This window comes from Neomonachus schauinslandi, chromosome 7, assembly GCF_002201575.2.
Source record: "Neomonachus schauinslandi chromosome 7, ASM220157v2, whole genome shotgun sequence".
Taxonomy (NCBI): domain Eukaryota; kingdom Metazoa; phylum Chordata; class Mammalia; order Carnivora; family Phocidae; genus Neomonachus; species Neomonachus schauinslandi.
Genome location: NC_058409.1, coordinates 12,710,304 through 12,731,611, shown reverse-complemented (window position 1 = coordinate 12,731,611; position 21,308 = coordinate 12,710,304). Strand labels below are relative to the sequence as shown.

Below are 21,308 nucleotides of genomic sequence, written 5' to 3'. Positions count from 1 at the left end.
CCTGCTCGGCAGGGAGTCTGCTCCTCCCCCTGACCCTCCTCCCTCTCATGCTCTCTGTCTCTCATTCTCTCTGTCTCAAATAAATAAATAAAATCTTTAAAAAAAAAAACAAACCCGTAAAGTGGTCATAGACCTGACCCCTTGTAGATTTCATCATCTTACTCAAAAAATAAAACTTACTCAAAATAATTAGAAAATAGGAAGGCTCCAGAAGAGGTGGCACAAATATTAACTGCAAGAGGATTTCAGAGAAAGGCCATATGTGAGTCTGTGGGGGCAGGAAATGGAGTGAGTGGTAAGGGGCCGCCTCTCAGGGCAAGGGAGAGCTTGAAAGGAAGCCGAGAGGAGAGGACAGGAGGCCACGGGAAATGAAGGGTATACACAAATTAAGCAGGAAAGTGACACTGCAAGCCACAGGAATTAATGGGGAGTAAGGCAGCCACATAAAGCTGAGGTCTACAGTTATTTCTTGATGAAAGAAACTGTGATACAGTAAGAAGAGCGAGGGCTCTGGGATTGGGGCTTTGAGCCAGGAAGACCTGGGTGTGTCCCCCAGCTGGACCACTTTCTGTGTGACCGTGAGCAAGTATTTAAGAGCCCTGAACCTAGATTTTCTTCCTGCGAATGGAGAGTTCTTGGGCATATTAGAGACAATAGTACAGCCTGCTCAGAGGTATTTAATAGCTACTATTATTATTCATGGTGGTGTCTACATGGCTCAACACACACCATCTGATTTTTAACAAGTACAAAATGATCGGCCAAAAAAAGTACTAGCGTGGTCAACCGTGTTGATAAAAATTATCTTTAAAAATCTTACAAATAAAGGGATGATTGCATGGCCTTTTAGTATTTTACTGGAACACTACTAACAGCCTCACCCAAACATTACTTAGCTCTTTAGGGAGACATAGTTATTTTTTGTCTTGTCACCCACTCTTAATTAGGCCCAACCTCTGTGACATAAGGTGTTACTTTCTGGATTCTGGTGTGATCAAGATGCACATGATTCCTGTGCAGTAGAAAACATAACCATAAAGGGTATGGTTTTACTGTTCTGTAGGACATTAATTAGCTTTGCGTCTAATCCAGCAAGGTTATTTGGCAGCGGGTCCTGGTGGGCCAGACACTGTTGCTCTAATTCTCTTCCGAACCAGTTTTATCATCTAGCCAGCTCCCTCATTAAGCAATTAAACAGCGTTCCGTCGTATTTTCATTTTGTATCTGTGTGAGAGTCATGCCTTTAATATTCTGAATATTATATTTTGACAATGACTTGGTTGACTGGTTGAGCCAAAAAGATAGGGTTGGTTGGGTTTTCCGAACAGCTATGCCATTCCTACATACAGGCACCAATTTAGTAAAAAGTAAAACAGAATTAAAAAAAAGGTACAAAGCCATCTTATTTTCAATTAAAAGGTACCACTGATTAAAAAAAAACCTTCTAGGTTTTCCGTCATACCCCCAGTATTCACTGAAAGAACGCTGTAGGATGGACCAGGGTTACAGGGTGTGGTGATGCAGGTAACAAAACAAGGAACCTCTAACTACATGACTCATACCTTGGTTTGGAAATGGATTCTATTTCCTTCCTTCCACATCTCAGTTTGTAGAGTCTGTCCTGGATACACTGGTTTTGCGAAACGAACCTTTAAAAGAAATGAGTTTGAGGGTTACACATGTTTTAAAATGAAACCTTCCTACTTGTGGGGACAGAAATTCAGACGGATGTTAGAGAACATAAAAGGAAGAAAACAGAGGTTTAAATACATTTAAACTCATAAAGGAACACAAATAGTAGTATGATAAAATTAGACAATGGATATAGTTTGTATAAGCTAGTTTATCTTTCAAAATAAAGAGTCCATAACTAGTCTTTAATCTTGACAAAGCAAGAAACAGAAGCACCATCATGTTAAGGAGAATAATACAGGTATCCCCAGGACAACGTAAAGGATGCAGCTGAAAGTGGTACCAAGTACATCTGGGGAATAAGATCTGGGATGGCGTGCAGGACAAAATAATGCCACTTCTTATTTCATCATCTTCTCTACCACTGTATTTGCTCTGTGTACACAGGATTACGTAATAATACAAGTAGTTATAATAAAGTGAAAACCATGAAAATAATCAGTGTTATTACAGGCAACACATCAGAAAATGCATTTTCACTGCCTCATAGAGCACAAATCGATAAAAGCTTCTGGAGCTATTTGACACCGTCTTAAACATTGTTTTTCAGCGTCTGCCTTTTGACGTACACCTCCACAAAGGTACTGTGTGCAGAGATAGGGGTTTTTTATAATTTATAAGGGATGAAAATGTGAAAATCAGTAAGCAGCCATCATGCTGACACTGGTGTATGTTTCTGAGAGTTCAAATGCAGCCACTTAACATTTTTAATTAAGTTAGGGCAAATTACAAAAGAGTGCAAAAAAAAGTAAATCTCAAGTTTCTGTTAATGCCTATAGGCTGACATGTGTATGCTCCCGATTAATTTATGAAGCAATCCAATTAATCTGTTGAAATTATAATTGCATACGATATCCTCACGGTGCAAGTGTGAGAGGTATTTATAGCTACAATACGAACACATGCTGATTGCCAAGTCAGTGAAATAACAGAAATGTGTATTGTTTCAGTACAGTACCTATATTAAGAGAAGTCACTAAAACTCCTTTCCTTCTCCAAAAATAAAAAAGGAACTAATGTTCAAATTACACAATAATACACACATACCTTAATTGCCTTGAATCTCGACACATCATTGTCTGCATACTGCTGTAAAACATGCCTGGCAGAAAATCCAAAGGTACATAATCCATGTAATATGGGCTTGTCGAAACCTAAAAAAAAAGAAAGAGAATTTGGTCAGACATAGGCACATATCCCGTTTAAAAGCCAAGGATAATTAATTCAGGATTTCAAACGGCACTCAGATGAATTATACCATCTATTTTAAGAAACGTGGAAAAGAGTTGTAAAAAATACCTCCGGGGGGAAAACTATGAAATAAACAAACAGAGAAGAAACAAGAAAGGAATGCATGTTAGAGATGTGGGAACACAAAGAATTGTTCTGTTTAGCTGGGGCTGTAACCATGAAATCATCCATATTGATTTCAGTATCAGATGATCCTTCTGTCACCTCTCAGTCCCTTGCTCTAACCTCCAACGTCCTTGCCTGTCAGGAGAACTCAGACACCCGCCCATGTGATCCAATCGAAACTCTGCACTAGCTTCCGTCCTCCACAATCTGAATTATGAACTCCAAGCACACCATCCTCTGAACCCTGTATCCCGCCTTTCCCCATCCTTAGCATCAATGTGTTAGGAGAGGGTTATTTTTAAAAAATTACTCAAACTAGCTCTCCTAAGTAGCAATGTCTCTAAGTGTTACTTAGATGACCAAAGCTAGTCGTTTTCATTGGTACATATCATGAGCAACTCACCTGCAAAACCAGCAAAGTTAGGATCAATGTGTAAGGGATTCCAGTCGCCACTGAGGCGGTACAAAGCAGCCTGCGGAGAAAGAATTATAAAAGTAATGAGCTATTCTCAGTAACTAGTTTCTGAGAACACATTAAAAGAAAAACAGGATATATGGCTGGTTATTAAATAAGAAACATATTCTAAGTGACGCTCTGATTTAAAAAATAACTATTTCTAACACAGAAAGATGAACTGTAAATCAAATGCGTTTTGCAACACCTGCCACTGAACCCAGTTGGGGAGGAGGGGACCCATCAGATAATGGCAAGGGGAGCCACGAACTACACCTGGGTAAGGAGCAAGTCACAGAAATGAATCCATCAATCCACTCATTAAAACACGATGAAGATAAGGTAGATATTTACAGCCTCTTCTAACCAAGCAAAATTTAGGCCAACTTTCTTAACGGGGTAATTTGAACTGAAGCCTGTAAACCAATACTAGACACATAAACATCAAAGACGAACGCCGACTTTCACTGTCCTGGTACCCTAAATCCTGAGCATGAGCTCATCCTGCAAGAAAACAGACTGACAGGTTGCCGGGGAGATGAAATTTCTACTTAGGCCAGATTTTCCTGTCACTTCCTTACTTCGATGAGGCAGGATGAGCAGAACAATACAGAAAACAATAGGGAAAAAGTTGCCATAGCTCCCAGCATTTAACTTGTTTAGCGTTCAAACTTTTCAGTACTGACGGGGAGAGACTCACCAAACAGCCAACAGTTAGTATTCTGTGTATCTTTATTTAACTCTCCCCTTGGGATCTGCCTCAGTACTTTTGCCCTTTCTCATCAGTTGCTACATCAGGCTTTCCAAGACTACTGATATGCGGCGTAAAGACTCATCGTGTCAGCATATCTGACTTTCTTAATTACCGGATTCTTCTTATTTTTAATTACTGATTATTCTTTTTTAATACATTTTATTTCTAGAAAACATTTTCCATAATGCATAGGAAAACGCCATTCCTTTTTAAATACGCTTTGTACAATTTTAATAAGCTCTTTCTCTTCTCCATCCCTCCTGTAATAGTTCTATAAATGATTCATTTTCTCAATTACTCAACATTGTTCCCTTTATATGGCCTTCTAAAAATAACTAAATACAAATCAACAATTATTGTATAGTGGTGACTGGCAAGATTCTGTGTCATATGTTAGAGGATTAAGTGATCATTTTTAAAAAGCACTTTGCAAACAATAAAACACTAGGCAAATATACAGGGCTGTGTTGCATACAAATGAAAACAAAGATACATTTCAGAGCCTGAAGGGCAAGTTGTCAAACATGATGGATCATGGGCTTTGACGCCAGACAGACCTGGGTTCAGATCCAGCTCTGCCATTAATGGGCAAGTTTCCTTATCACCCTGAGCCTCAATTTCCTCATTTAAAAAACTGAGAGGTAATACACCTCTTACAAAGCACTATCCTTGATAAATATTTATACCTCAATAAATGTGAGCTCTTATTATTATCTTAAAAGGTATTAGCAACAGTATGCAGGCTGAAAAAAAGCCAGGGTCAAAGTAGGTGAGTAAATGCTTTATTCGTTGTCTTACTGAGGACTCTAGCCTGGGAAACAGTCTTTCAGATTGCTCTGAAGAACTGTCCTGAACAAATCAATCAACGTGATACAATACATTAACAAAAGAAAGAACAAGAATCATATGATCCTCTCAATAGATGCAGAAAAAGCATTTGACAAAGTACAGCATCCTTTCTTGATCAAAACTCTTCAGAGTATGGGGATAGAGGGTACATACCTCAATATCATAAAAGCCATCTATGAAAAACCTACAGCGAATATCATTCTCAATGGGGAAAAACTGAGAGCTTTCCCCCTAAGGTCAGGAACGCGGCAGGGATGTCCACTATCACCACTGCTATTCAACATAGTATTAGAAGTCCTAGCCACAGCAATCAGACAACAAAAAGAAATCAAAGGCATCCAAATTGGCAAAGAAGAAGTCAAACTCTCACTCTTTGCAGATGGTATGATACTTTATGTGGAAAACCCTAAAGACTCCACCCCAAAACTGCTAGAACTCATACAGGAATTCAGTCAAGTGGCAGGATATAAAATCAATGCACAGAAATCAGTGGCATTCCTATACACCAACAGCAAGACAGAAGAAAGAGAAATTAAGGAGTCGATCCCATTTACAATTACACCCAAAACCATAAGATACCTAGGCATAAATCTAACCAAAGAGACAAAGGATCTGTACTCAGAAAACTATAAAATACTCATGAAAGAAATTGAGGAAGACACAAAGAAATGGAAAAACATTCCAAGCTCATGGATTGGAAGAACAAATATTGTGAAGATGTCAATGCTACCTAGAGCAATCTACACATTCAATGCAATCCCCATCAAAATACCATCCACTTTTTTCAAAGCAATGGTACAAATAATCCTAAAATTTGTATGGAACCAGAAAAGACGCCAAATAGCCAGAGGAATGTTGAAAAAGAAAAGCAAAGCTGGCAGCATCACAATTCCGACTTCTAGCTCTATTACAAAGCTGTCATCATCAAGACAGTATGGTACTGGCACAAAACAGATACATAGATCAATGGAACAGAATAGAGAGCCCAGAAATGGACCCTCAACTCTATGGTCAACTAATCTTTGACAAAGCAGGAAAGAATGTCCAATGGAAAAAAGACAGTCTCTTCAACAAATGGTGTTGGGAAACACAGGCAGCAATTTCTCCAACCTCAGCCGCAGCAACTTCTTCCTAGAAACATCGCCAAAGGCAAGGGAAGCAAGGGCAAAAATGAACTATTGGGACTTCATCAAGATAAAAAGCTTTTGCACAGCAAAAGAAACAGTCAACAAAACCAAAAGACAACCGACAGAATGGGAGAAGATATTTGCAAATGACATATCAGATACAGGGCTAGTATCCAAAATCTATAAAGAACTTATCAAACTCAACACCCAAAGAACAAAGAATCCAATCAAGAAATGGGCAGAAGACATGAACAGACATTTTTCCAAAGAAGACATCCAAATGGCCAACACACATGAAAAAGTGCTCAACATCGCTCGGCATCAGGGAAATCCAAAGCAAAACCTCAATGAGTTACCACCTCACACCAGTCAGAATGGCTAAAATTAACAAGTCAGGAAACGACAGATGTTGGCAGGGATGCGGAGAAAGGGGAACCCTCCTCACTGCTGGTGGGAATGCAAGCTGGTGCAACCACTCTGGAAAACAGTATGGAGGTTCCTCAAAAAGTTGAAAATAGAGCTACCATACGATCTAGCAATTGCACTACTGGGTATTTACCCCAAAGATACAAATGTAGGGATCCGAAGGGGTACGTGCACCCGATGTTTATAGCAGCAATGTCCACAATAGCCAAACTGTGGAAAGAGCCAAGACGTCCATCAACAGATGAATGGATAAAGAAGATGTGGTGTATATATACAATGGAATATTATGCAGCCATCAAAAGGAATGAGATCTTGCCATTTGCAACGACGTGGATGGAACTGGAGGGTGTTATGCTGAGCGAAATAAGTCAATCAGAGAAAGACATGTATCATATGACCTCACTGATATGAGGAATTCTTAATCTCAGGAAACAAACTGAGGGCTGCTGGAGTGGGGGGTGGGGTGGGAGGGATGGGGTGGCTGGGTGACAGACATTGGGGAGGGTATGTGCTATGGTGAGTGCTGTGAATTGTGCAAGACTGTTGAATCATAGATCTGTACCTCTGAAACAAATAATGCAATATATGTTAAGAAAAAAAAAAGAAGATAGTAGGAAGGGAAGAATGAAGGGGGGGAAATCGGAGAGGGAGACGAACCATGAGAGACAATGGACTCTGAAAAACAAACTGAGGGTTCTAGAGGGGAGGGGGATGGGAGGATGGGTTAGCCTGGTGATGGGTATTGAGGAGGGCACGTTCTGCATGGAGCACTGGGTGTTATGCACAAACAATGAATCATGGAACACTACATCAAAAACTAATGATGTAATGTATGGGGATTAACATAACAATAAAAAGTCAATTTAAAAAAAAAAAAAAGAACTGTCCTGAAGCTTGTTAGCTACAGGAGATTATATATACAAAAGGGAAAAGGGGAACATGTGCTTGCAAGCATTTCTCCAAATACTTGCATGTCATAAGGTATAATTTGTTAAGAATGTAAAAATTAAGGTTTTCTGATTTCCACACAGACATGAGAAAGACCCTGGGGTCATCTTAATACATGATGTTTCTATATATCTGATTGTTTAAAAATACTGCTTGCATGTCTCAGTTGAACTGGTTTTCTGGTTCCTCCTTTTTATTCCTCCTTGAGATCACTTGAGGTCACAACCGTAACCTACGGCAGTGTTCGTGCAGAAGGATACAACAACCAAGTTTTAAGATTAGTACCAGTCTTCTTACCCCACAGATATCATTCCTATAAATGAAGAACAACCAATTCTCCTAAAGAAATCCTATTAAAGGAATATGAAAATTCTCATATTATTTCAATGACAGTATTGCTTCCTATAGATGGCAGAGAAAGCAAAGACAGAACAGAGCCAGCATGAGACACGACTAAAGTCAAGGGACTGGATGTTTTACTAAATTCAATCATAAATGCAAAATAACCGTTTTCCAAATAATAAGGAACACCGTCAAGGCTTACTTTCTGAATATTTTGACAGACATTCATATTTCAACTTTCAGAAGGAAAGCTAAAATCTTGTTTTTTGTTTCATCTCTGTCTAGATACAAAAATCACTAAAACTCACAAACACACGTACACACACAACTAAGAAAAACAGCTCTAAATTGCCTTACTTGTGTATTATATGTGAGTGGGAGGCTCTTCAACATATCAGATAATTAGTTCTTAATTTTATTTTTAAAAATTGTATCATTAAGTTAAACTAAATGCTAAATCAGAAGGCTCAGAAATGTGTACTTGCCAAATCCTCACATGCTCCAAAAAAGCATACAAATCAACACGAAGAACAAATAAAACAGATCCCAAGCCTACAGACAGTAACCGAAGACAAGAGAACACTGCCAACTTCAAATTGCTATCAGCAGAAAAATAAGCACCAATTTCCAGCAGAGCTACCTTCTGAGCACCCTCTCAAAGCTACTGGAGAGAGTGGAGGGGGTAAGAAGGGGAGCGCAGAAGCAGTGTGGAAGAGAGGAGAGGAAAAGAAAGAAAAATCACTTCCAGAAAGCCCCCCTTAAGGAAAAAGAAAAGTCCTGAGGAGAATCCTGAAAGATGAGAACATGGACTACAAAGAAAAGAATTAGAAGTGTATAGGCCTCCAAGTGGCAGTCCAGAAAGGCAACATTTCTGGGGGAGAAGAGGATAAAACAAAGAAGTCCGCTTTCAAAACTAGATAATGTAGGAAAAAATAAGCAAGACAGGAAATTTAAGATAAAGAGAACTAAAAAAAAAATGATTTTAATAAAACAGCTCCTGACAATGTCCCACTCCAAAAAGCCATCTCTCAAAGAAAACACACTTTGCCGCATTGACGAAATGGGCAGTCCTGAATTCCTTAATGAGATAATCTTGTAAACCATCACAAACTACCAATCTTACCCACAAACTGCAAACAGGTAAGCAGCCTCCATCTGTAGAAAGCTACTGTAAGACTAACAGAGGAAATAAGAACCAAAGCATTACAATAAATGAAATTTCCCCAAACAAAACAACTACCAAACAGAAGAAAACTATAACACAACACTCAAGCATTTGGGGATATGAAACAAACACCATGAATCTAAAACTCAAAAACTAAGAACATCAAATGGACAACAAACATGAAGGAATGAAATAAGATAGGATTAAACTCAGGAAAGGAAGGGAAGGGGGGAAATTCTATCAGTAATGAAGAATAAATTATAAGATGCCTACGGGCTCCTGGGTGGCTCAGTCAGTTAAGCATCTGACTCTTGGTTTTGGCTCAGGTCATGATTTCAGGGTCGTGAGATCAAGCCCCTCATGGGGCTCCATGCTCAGTGGGGAGTCTGCTTGAGATTCTCTCTCTCCCTCTGCCTGCCACATCCCCCTCAAATAAAATCTTTAAAAAAAATTATAAGATGCCTAGAGGGAAACATATGCAAATCAAAATTTATATGGGACATAAAAGAAAGGGAGGGAAAGAACCAAGAGAACAGAAATGAGACCAAGAAGGAAGTAAAAAAGGCAGAGACAAAGTGGCTAAAAGAAGACAGAAAAAGATCCAACACACATAAAATTGAAGTACTTAAGAAAAACAAAAGAATGAATGAGAACTACTATTTAAAATTATAGAAAACTTGCTGAAAAGAAAAGAAGATGTAAATATACCTATTAAAAAGGCCTACCAGCGGCATGGGGAAATTGACCAGGAACAGGCAACACTTGAGACACAGCCTAATAAAACTATTAGGCTTTAAAGATAAAGAAAAATAGGGGCGCCTGGGTGGCTCCATCAGTTGAGCGTCCAACTCTTGATTTCAGGTCATGATCTCAGGGTCATGAGATAGAGCCCTATCAGGCTCTGTGCTGAGCATGGAGCCTGCTTGGGATTCTCTCTCCCTCTCCCTCCACCCTCCCCACTGCCCGAGCACTCACTCACTCTCTCTCTCTCTCTCAAAAAAAAAAAATATATATATATACATATATAAAGAAACATATCCTAAGGGCTTCAAGGATAAAGACCAAGTAACTCAGAGAAAGATAATTAGGCTGGCATCAAAATTCTCAAAAGCCACATATAAAAGCAAGGTAACGACAGAACACCATTTTTGAGAAACTCAAGACTTCATATCCAACCAAGTTGTTCTTTAAGCATCTAGGGTATGGAAAAACGGTTTTAAATACACAGGAACCAAAGGAATACTATACACATGAGCCCTTCTTGGGGAATCTACCACAGGAGGAGCTTTATTCAACCCAGAGGTGACAGGGCAACATTGAGCAAAAGGACTGATATAATCATTTGCAAATCTAAGGGGGGCATTGTTCTTCGACATTGCAGAGTGAGCAGTTTTGTGTCTTGATAGAAGAGACACAAACAAGAGAGCACAGCTCTTTGCAGGACAACACTTTCAGACTGCAGGGCAAAAAGGGAGAGCCAAACAGAGCAAAACAATCTCAATGAATTAAAGAGATAAAGATCAGAGCTCTGGGAGACTGTGTCCCTGGAATGTGTCTGCACTGGAGAGGGGGAAGCTACAGAAGAGAGCTCTAGAAATCTAAACAGAGGTTGGTCCCCTTGAGGGCCGTAGTAGAGAAAGGCCCTGGGAGATGAGCCATCACATGAAGAAAGAGGCCTTGTGGAGTTTAGAGGCATTTTGGGCAGAAATCAGCACAAAGACCCTACACTTATCAAAGATGTCACTTTGGACCTCCTGGCCCGGCCCAGCCACCATCGGAGAACAGCTATGTGAGTGAAGGCAGAAGGAACATCCAGGCAACACACAGAATCATAAAAAACAAACAAAAAAGGTACTACTCATTATACACCTGGTAACTCAATAAAAAATATCTTAATGGACGGTATAACCAATATACCCAAGACTAACTCTATTTAATAATGATAGTAGCTAATGTTAGAATAAGTGGTATGAAATATGTATCTGGGGCAACTAGATGTTTGTCTTCATTCTCCCCAACTGTAAAGCCTGACATCTAACATCTATTTCTTCTTGTCTTTCTAGATTACTAAGGATGCATTTTCTACTTACTAATTATGAAAAACGACAGAGGACACCTGTAATGTCATACCAGTTTGAAGATGAAGAAATGCTCCTAAAGACATGATAAACAGACTGTCCCAGAAGTGATATGGGGTAGAGCTAAAAATATGATTGCCAGTTTCCTTAGTGACCAAAAAGTTACTGATTTAACGTAAACACCTAGCACAGAGTTGATGCTATAATTGCATCATCTTTTCCTTCCTTCCACTTCTCCTTCTGGATCCGCCCATCCACAACCACCTCCCACTACTGTCTCATGTGGTCGCTCCCATTCTCACCCCTTGTACGGCATCATGCTCTCCTCCTCTCTTACAATGAGCTCTCCTTACTTCTTATCCCCGGCCCGGCCAAACTGCAAGCCCTACATCTCTGGCTACACCCCACGTTAGCCCAGCTAAGTGCCAGCTCTCCTACCAGAACCTTCCAAACACCATTCCCTAATGAGTGTCCCTTCTCAGAATGTCTACAGCACTTACGCACCGATTCAAAGCCCGCGTTTAATCGTTCACTGCTTGGAAGAGGTGCCCTAGTTATTCCGACATTGACATCCTGAGTATCCAAGTGTCCTTTCATCTCCTTGACCATAGATCGCATTTCTTCCACTTGATCTGGAGCTCCTATGGCACCGATTCAGTTTAAAGCAGCCCTAAATCCCTTGAAGCGTATGCAAAGTTTTATGAAAAATGGCTTTTGAAGAAATAGAAGGTGGCTTTCATCGTACTCTCAAATGACCATAAGAGACAAAACGCTCTGTCAAATGATGGGTGCCCGTTATTTATACCAAAAATATTTGTTAACTTAAAAACTGCCCTTCATCACACAGCAAAAGAGTCAACTCTGCTGAACACTAACGAAAAGTTCTACTTCTCTGAAAAAAAGAAAAACAAAAAAAAATCTCTCGACTTACTGTGTGTAGAAATTCAAGCCCTGGAAACTATTCAGCTTTTCTTATGTACAGCAGATACCTTTTGTTATTTCAGTAACCCAAGAATAATAAAGGAGCACTGCTGGGTTTTCTGAACCATGAAATCACCAAGCCTTTTGTGTCCTTTTAGTGACTTAATAAAATTAATTTCACTATGATGCTTTAATTAAACATAAATATGGGTGCATTCTTTTTTTTTTTTTTTTTTTTTTTTTTTTTAAGATTTTATTTATTTATTTGACAGAGAGAGACATAGCGAGAGAGGGAACACAAGCAGGGGGAGGGGGAGAGGGAGAAGCAGACTCCCCGCCGAGCAGGGAGCCTGATGTGGGACTCGATCCCGGGACTCCAGGATCATGACCTGAGCCAAAGGCAGTCGCTTAACCGACTGAGCCACCCAGGCGCCCTGGGTGCATTCTTAAGAAATGGGTAAGAAATGGGGATGGGAAAAACACTGAAAGGCGAAAACGAATCTCAGGAAAAAAAAAAGGGTTCTTCTTTCCATCACCTGATTCCATACTGCAGAAAAAAAAAATACAATTACATATTTACTGATCTTAATTCTTTCTGGCTCCTGAAATTATATTTCTATTTGCCTGCAAACATAAATCCTGCAGAAGTGCCCATATCAAGCATATCAAAATTAGCATCAAAAACCACATAAACTTATAAATAATTTGCTGTCCTTACAGATGCTCCCTCACGGAGGACCATCAGAGATTTATGTATTCTGTTCTGTATCTGCATGCTTTGTCCTCTGGCCACTGCAGGGAAGATTCTTCCGGGACTCAAACAAACAAAGTGGCCTTCTGCATCTTCACGGTTACCTTTTGTTTCTTAAATCAATCTTCGCATGCTCACAGAATCTGTCAGCTGATTTTATCTCCTCCATCAGAAAACAAATTATGTACGCCAAACAAAAGAGATTAAACCACCCACCCTTCCTAAGATGCTTTCTTTTTGCCTGTCCACTAAAACTGGCCTAAAAATAATCTGTTTTCAAGCAGCGTAGCTCAATGTTCTTTCCGGAAAGAGAAAAAGGTGACTAAAATTTGCCTTTTAGTTCTTTTTATCCTGCTCGCCAAGGTCTTAATGCAATTCTTCACTACTAAGCGAGGCAGTCTCTTTAAGCCCTTGCCAACAAAGCAAACAGGGGCTTTATCACTTTTGGAAACTACAATCTTACCTGATTAAGTGAGGTGGTATCTCTAAGTACAGCATCGGGAGGTCTATTAGGCACGGCTAAAGCGACCTGAAATCAAAAACATCACACGTTAAATACTAACAGAGTAACAGTCACTCTCTTTACTCAAACTGGTATTTGATGAACAGCCATGTTTCAATGTAATAAAATCAGCAAGTTAGATAAAAAGCTTTTAAAAATATTTCTTGCTCAGGAGATAACATTTAAAATTTCCTAACTGCTGGCCTCATCTGTGTGATTTCCCTGAAATGACCCATTTAATGAAAGGAATTACACAACTGGATCCGTTCTCTGGGCCACAAAGGAGAAAGAGGTGAAGACTCTTCTCCCAGGGCAAAAGGTGATAATAACTGTAAGAATTAGACGAACAACTCAAGCCTGAATTGATTTCATCTTTAAATGGACTTTACTAAGGGTGTGGGTCTCTCAGTTGGCTGAGATTCTTGGATGTGTGGATTAAAGTTCTTCATCAAAACCAGTATTCCTTCCAACATTTTGCCGGTTTCTTTCTCTCTCTGCTCTCTCGCACTACTCCCACTACACGCAGCTGCCCTACTTGAGGTATCCCACATTTCCCTGAGGCTCTGCATTCTTTTTCTTTTCTCCATCTTTTTTCTCTGTTCTTGAGACTGATGTAGGTAGGTAGGTAGGTAGGTAGACAAATGGACAGAGAGACAGATCTTCAAGCTTTCTGACTCCTTCTTCTGACAGTTCAAATCTTCTGCTGAGCACTCTAGAAAATTCTTCCTTTCCCTCATTGTACTTTCAGCTCCAGGACTTCTGTTTGGTGCTGCTACATAACTTCTCTTTCTTGATTTTCTCTGAGAGTCAGTGCCATCCCATGTGACTTCCTTCAGCATGCTCTCCTTTATCTCTGAACACATTTAGAACAGCTGCTTGGAAGTCTTCGTCTATGAAAAAGACCTCTCAAAGGCAGTTTCTATTGCCCGTTTTGTTCTGGTTTTCTTTTCCTGTCTCTGGATCATGTGCTCCTGTTTCCTGTGTGTCTTGTAATTTTTTGTTGATGACTGGACATTTTAGATAACCTGTTACAGCAACTCCGGACACTGACCCCCTTTCCCCTCGGCAGGCTTGTGGTGACCGGACCCTAGTTTATTTGTATAGTGTCTTGGCTAGCCTGTTTTAGCTAAGTCTACGTCCCCCACCGTGAGCAGCCCCTGGTGGTGCTCCTCAGAGGTGCAGCCTCAGGCAAGAACGCAGTCACCCCGGGAGCTCCACGGTATTAGCAGGGGTCTCTGCGGCTGTCTCTCCTAGAGCTCCCTGTTCAATTGTCTGCCTCGTTTGGTATCCTAATACCCAACTTCCAGACTCCACATGCCAGATGACTGCTCTATTATTTTCAACAGTGCCGTGGGACATAAACGGCTCTGAAGTCAGGCCTCTTCACAGAGCTAGTCTTTGAAGCCAGGCTTTGAGATTTAATGATCCCATGAGGGCTCTCCTTAGTTCCCTCTCCATGGTTCTCTCTAGTAAACTTCTAACTGGGCCAGTTGTTAGCTTCCTGCTCTCATGGAGCTTACCAGCCTCCTCTTGATTGTTTATCACTAACATAATCTAGTTTCTGTGGGCACCCTTACTTTTGAATTTCCAAATACTCTGTTCCATGACGAGTCAGTTTCCTCGGAAGAACCTCAGCCATCTCTTATCATGACAGCCTGCCTTACCCCCTGGGCAAAACCCCTCCTCAACTGTGGTAGGGGGAGGGGCAAAGAGGGTGGCCCGCTTATCTCCAAGTGACAGCCTCACTTTAGGAGAAGTGGTGTTGGGCAGGGCAAGTAGCTACTGGTCTCCTCAGCTTTCCTCTTCCAGAATCTTGCAAGCTGGGGCAAGAGGGAGTGGGGCCCGAGCCCCACCCTCTACGTGGGAGCTGGAGAGAGGACAAGAATCCCCTGACCCTGAGCTATTCCTACCTCAAAGAGCTTCAGCAACACAAGCCGGGCGTGGCGGCGGGGTAAGAAAAACTAGTGACCTCCTCCTCCTGGGAAGTCAGCATGGCCCTATTCTGGAAGCCGGGGCAGACGGATCATGTGTTTTGGCTGCACACGCCTGGAGTGGAGATTCCACCAGGCTGAACCAGGGGACGAGGGAGAAAGGGGAGGTCTGTGGCTCAAATACCACAGAGTCTCACTGTCTTACCAGGATAAACATTTCGTCATTTGCTCTATGCCCTGAGGACAATTCCCAGACACTTCAAACGTTTGTTTGTTTTAATTTTTACCAGTTACGATGCCATGACCGTTTCACTGGGGAGAGGGTCCAGGGAACTCCTCACACCGTCGTTCCAGAAGCAGTTTCTTCATACTGCTTTAAGTATACTTCATTTACTCCGGAATATTTACTATAGTAGAATCTTATTACCTCAAACCTTATTTCTTCTTTTACACTCCAGGCTCTTTTTGAGTTCTTTGGCTTCAGAATGTGTGAATGTTTGAGAGTGTGGGATTTTGGAAATGTTTGAGGTAAAGCCCAGGTTGAATTAGTGTCAAATCCAAGTTATAAAGTATTTTTAGAAAAAAATGTTTTTAGATAGAATTTGAGAACTAAAGACTAACTAGCATTGTCTTACATAAAAGAAGTGCTTAAGTCATTTAATAAAGATTTTATTTTATACAAGGATCACTTGCATGCATTGGGTTTTTCTAAAGACTTCTGGGTACTACAAAATTTGTGTAAGTAAAAATATTCCCATAATTATCTCAGGTACATTATATTTTTATCAGCCAGACTTTTCTATATATGTCATGTGTTACCGATCAAAATATCCACACATAAACAACACTTCCGATCCAAGAAGCGTACTCTGATTCAAAGAAGTGTGAATTACTGAGGACCTATGCTACGAAATTATACATATGATAATATGTGTAGTTTGCACATATAGTAATATGTGCATTCAAAATATAGATAAGCACACTTAAATACCCATATATTTTGCTTATAAGGCCAGAGCCTACCTTGACTTTGTCTGACGTCCGTTTTCCACCAATGCCTCCAGAGCCAACAACGAAAATCGAGAACTGATTATAACATACAAGTTCTTCCTCAAAGTAAGAATAGACTGAAAAGCAAATGAAAGAAAAAATAAAAGTTATTCTCAAAAGACATGACTAGTTACCAATATATGATCAGCGATTCCTTTCAAAGTTTCGAAAACAAAATCCAGTTACTGAAAGGTATGGTAATTTAAAGATGCCCAAGTTTGGTTTCCAAAGCATGATTTTAATTCATTCACTACCAGTCTCTAGAAGGCAGAGTGAAGAGCATCTTCACAAATCCTCTCTTCATTATGAAACAGTAGTTTCTCTCACCTCTTCTTAAAACTCCTCAACTGCCTATCGTATCTCAACTCTCTCCATCTCAAACATTTCCAAAAATCCCACACTCTCAAACATTCACACATTCTGCCAAAGGACTCAAAAAGAGCCTGGAGTGTAAAAGAAGAAATAGTGAGAATGAAGGTGTAAGATTCAGGAGGGCAGAATCATGGGCATTTTCCTCACCATCCTATTCCCAGCAATCAGAATAGTACCTGGGACTGAAAAGGCACCTAATAAATATTTATTAAATTAACGAGTAAATTAACAAATATATGACATGAGTGAGCAAGTCAGTGAATAAGTAATGAATGAATGTAGGACAACTGTCCCTCTTTCCACTAACTAATTTCCCAGTGAGAGTTTGAGTACTATCTTTCTAGAAAACTAGAAATATGACTTCAGTTCTAGAAAACTAGAAATATGACTTTGAATGACAGACTAAGCAAAAATCTAATTACAATAAAAAATAAGGAAGGTCATGGCAATTTGTATTTAAAATAAGATTTTTCTCTTCCTTACACAGGAAATTGGATATCTCATTTCATATACACTTTGTCTACAAATTCTAATATATTATTACCCATTACCAAGCTGGAGTTAGATCAGTGGTGTAGGTCAAAAGAAAAGAGTAAACAGGGTAGCTAAGGTCACGGCAGAACCTCTGTTTTGTGGTATGTTACATATTTGGTAGCACGGGGAGAAGAGTAAAAGAAAACTAGGAGAGTTGAAGCCAAATGTTGGCCAACTTCAGGAATGACAAGAAAATACAAAAATCTACAACAGAAAAGGGGGGATGAAGAGGAAGACGAGAAAGAGAAAAAGAGAGAGAAAAGACATACGATGAAATTCTATGAGCTAACACAAACAATTTAGTAGAACACTTAAGAGCGTCAAAATTGTTCTCAGCATATTATTTAGTAAAAACAAGACAAGCTCCTCTAACAGCATATAGAGTAAAACCTTCTATTTATCTAGTTAGAACAAAAATGATGAAGCCTATATTCCAACTATCAGACAATATTAAACTTTCCACTATAATTTATTTCCAAATTTTTTAACAATACAGATCTATTTCTTATCTTCTTAAACTTCAGGATAAATGAATTTTAAGCGATGGATCTTTAGCTGATGTTTAATTACTAGCATTTCAACATTTATTAAACTACTGTAACCTTTTTTTTCCCCACTGCAAATAAAATGTGGCTCCAGTGTTGAAGCCACATTTGAGTTCAACAGGCCTGAATGCGCAACATTAGGAACCTAACTACTGTTTATGAAAATGACTCAGGGGTCAAATACGTTCCAAGTTCCAAAGAGCTAACAAAGACAAGAGTATCTACAACATCGGCTCACTATCAACCGATGGCTGTCGATGTGTGCCTTCCCACCAAGCCCGTAGTCCAGAGAGCTGAGCTCACCACCATGCTCTGTACACCTGCCACACCTCTCACCCCTGTGCTTTGGTCCTGTGTCGGAAACACCCCAGTCTTCCCACCCCTACCCCAACCCACTCTTTCTCCCCATCTTTGCTTCTTCTCTAAGAACTTATAAATTTTTGGAACGCTTATCTTGTTTTCTCACAAACTAGAAGATGAACACAAACTCACTGATCAGATTCTAGGGTGAAGCATTAGGTTACATACAAGGCCTACTAATCTAACAATATTATGAGAAGAACTGGAAGTGAGTTACCATCCACAAGAATTACTAGACCGGATCCTTTATCTAGGACATCAGCAATGACTGCTTCACATTTTAAGTTTCCTAAAATGAAAAGCAAAATAAATAAATAAACAGACACTTTTGAAGACCATCAAGTTATTGCATCCAGATAGGAGAGAATGTAACATAATTTCCACTGTAAGTTCAGGAAAAAAAAGTTATGCTTTGAAACAATTTTCAATATAATGCTGAATAATTCAACATTAAAAGGAAACAGCATGCCTAAGTCACTACATTTGAAACAACAAGGAGCAACATAAGATCAAACTTCTAATACCCAGAGAATCGAGGGACCAGCATATCCCGAACTAGATGGAAAATAAAGTGCTGCTGTTAGGTTTCTTGTACTCAATCTAATGCTTATTTTTTTTAGCCCAAGGAGGGGTCACTCAGCCTCTGACAGCGCCACCACAGCTAACAAGTGAGCCAACTGAGACACAGAGACGCCGACATCAGTGTCCCGATGTTTGTGGTCCTGTCTCATCACCTAAGTTTTAAGGGAAGATCATAAATAGCAGTCACACCTTGATTTTCTACAGTTTAAAGAGGTTCTAAAACTTAAGCATCTCAGATTTTGAATATTCCTATTTACTAGACAGGAAACTTTAACACTACTTAAAGAAAATGTACAGAAGCTACTGAAGAAAAATAATTCATGAGAAACATCACTTGAGACTAGGAAGGTACAAGAAGCTGACAGAGCTATTTTCCACACCTTCCTATTCATATGTCTTTTCAGTTGTAATCTTTTTTTTTTTAAAGATTTATTTATTTACTTTTGAGAGCGAGCACACGAATGTGAAAGCAGGGGAAGAGGTGGAGGGAGAGGGAAAGAGAATTTCAAGGAAACTCCCCACTGAGCATGGAGCCTGATGCGGGGCTCAATCCCAGGACCCTGAGATCACACCTGAGCCGAAATCAAGAGCTGGACGCTCACCCAACTGAGCCATCCAGGCACTGCTGCTGTATTCACTTCTGAGTATACGCCTCTAGCTCTCTCTCCAGATTTAAAATCCCTACTAGAGGCAGAAGTCTCAGACGTCTCTGCTTTCCTCAAAGCACTAGTTCCCAAGTGAACCCATGTTAGGCTGGTGGCACACACAACAGAGAGGGACCCTCCTGGCCTCTGCCACGGCCCCCAGCACCACCACCACACCACACGCACACAAAACCTTCCTATTTTATTTAAAAAAACAGGTAGGGGCACCTGGGTGGCTCAGTCGGTTAAGTGTCCAACTTTTGATTTCAGCTCAGGTCGTGCTCTCAGGGTTGTGGGATCAAGTCCCACATAGGGCTCCATGCTGGGCATGAAACCTGCTTGGGATTCTCTCTCTCCCTCTGCCCTTCTCCCCACTCTAAAAAAAAAAAAAATGAAATAAAATATGGGTGCTGGAGTGGCTCAGTCGTTAAGCGTCTGCTTTCCGCTCGGGTCATGATCCCGGGGTCCTGGGATCGAGCCCCACATCGGGCTCCCTGCTCGGTGGGGAGTCTGCTTCTCCCTTTCCCACTGCCCCTGCTTGTCTTTCGCTGTGTCTCTCTCTGTCAAATAAATAAATAAAATCTTTTAAAAATAAATAAAATAAAATGAAATAACAGTTAATATAATATAATGTAGTAACAGGCTGTTGCAGTAGGTAGCCAGGTTAGAGAATTCATCCAAAACTGAAAACTGTGCCTTGCCCACGGCAGGTGACCAGCAGATACTTGATGCAGGCGGCTACCACCCGCTGGGCACCGCCTCACAGAAAACGTAGGCCATAACACCGAAATAAAGCTATTCGGCTTTATGCAATGAGAAGCTCATAAAATTTTTAGTAAAATAAGAAGAATTGGGGAAACATTAAAGGAGGAGCCCAGCTACTTGCTGACCTCTACGTTATATGTGAAATGATAAGCACTTTTTTTGTATTTTCCATCTTATATGGTATTTAATTAGACAATATGCTGACATTAGAGCAGTGAAACAAAACAAACCTGTCAAATTACAGTGGAAAAATGAGAAAAGCAGTTTTACTGAGCAAACATATTACTGAGGAAAAGAAAATTCATTATTAAGGCAGACGTGAATTTTATTTACTTTTTTTTACTTTTAGAAAAGAAAGCAGGAAAAAGTTAATTACAAGAAATTCGGTCTGTATTTTAATGTGGTTTGCTTTATGAAAATCACTACCAACATAAATACCCGAGAAAGGAATCAGAAACCATATTCATAGGAATCATAGCTGATTACACACAATTACTAAGTTCAGAACACACATACTTAGAAAAGACTCTTTTCACTTGTTAACAACACATACATCAATGGAGATAACCTGTCAGTGTTCTGAAGTAATGTATTAAATTAGGCTACTAAAGGACAAAGTCTAAGGTCACCAAAACAGCTACTCCTTAACATCAATTTACTCTAACGGCTGACAGGCCATTCAATACCTTGCCATATGATTTATTTAAGTCACTCTGCACCAGCTTAACACAATGACACAGTATGGAAGGTTAGTCAGGAAATAAAATGAGGGTATGATTAAGAAATCAGTGCTTCACGCACTCACCTGCTCTGGGAAGCGGTTTATATAACTCCAAGTATTGCTCCCCGTGGAGAACCTATGTCAGGGTAAACAAAATTTTATTAGCAGACTTTCATGTCTCACAGGTTCTGCTGTGAATATTGCTAATCACAAGTGATATTTCACCGTCTACATGCTCACATCACTACTTCCCCAAATTATCTGTCTCAGTTTGGCTTCTACTTCTTAACCATATGATTCAAAATTAATCAGTCCCCCAATCTAAAGACAGTCAGATCTTTTGGAGCAGAAAAGATACCTCTGTCTTCTTCCATGACGTTCACAAATCTTTGTTGACTGCTAATTATGTATTGTTTGCCAATGCAAACACTAAACTAAG

General features: G+C 40.0%; 1 protein-coding gene across 5 annotated transcripts in view; it reads right to left on the bottom strand.

The window, feature by feature from the left end:
* Positions 1-21,308, bottom strand: part of HSD17B4 (hydroxysteroid 17-beta dehydrogenase 4) — an 87,798-nt gene that overhangs the window by 20,256 nt on the left and 46,234 nt on the right. For all 5 annotated transcript variants that reach the window (XM_044916649.1, XM_021701757.1, XM_021701758.2 and 2 more), the window contains 7 exons: positions 20,954-21,005; positions 18,375-18,446; positions 16,320-16,423; positions 13,327-13,392; positions 3,452-3,521; positions 2,740-2,846; positions 1,563-1,649 (listed from right to left, as the gene is read on the bottom strand). In XM_044916649.1, the coding sequence (XP_044772584.1) occupies positions 1,563-1,649; positions 2,740-2,846; positions 3,452-3,521; positions 13,327-13,392; positions 16,320-16,423; positions 18,375-18,446; positions 20,954-21,005 (558 nt within the window). The remainder of the gene's footprint in view (positions 1-1,562; positions 1,650-2,739; positions 2,847-3,451; positions 3,522-13,326; positions 13,393-16,319; positions 16,424-18,374; positions 18,447-20,953; positions 21,006-21,308) is intronic.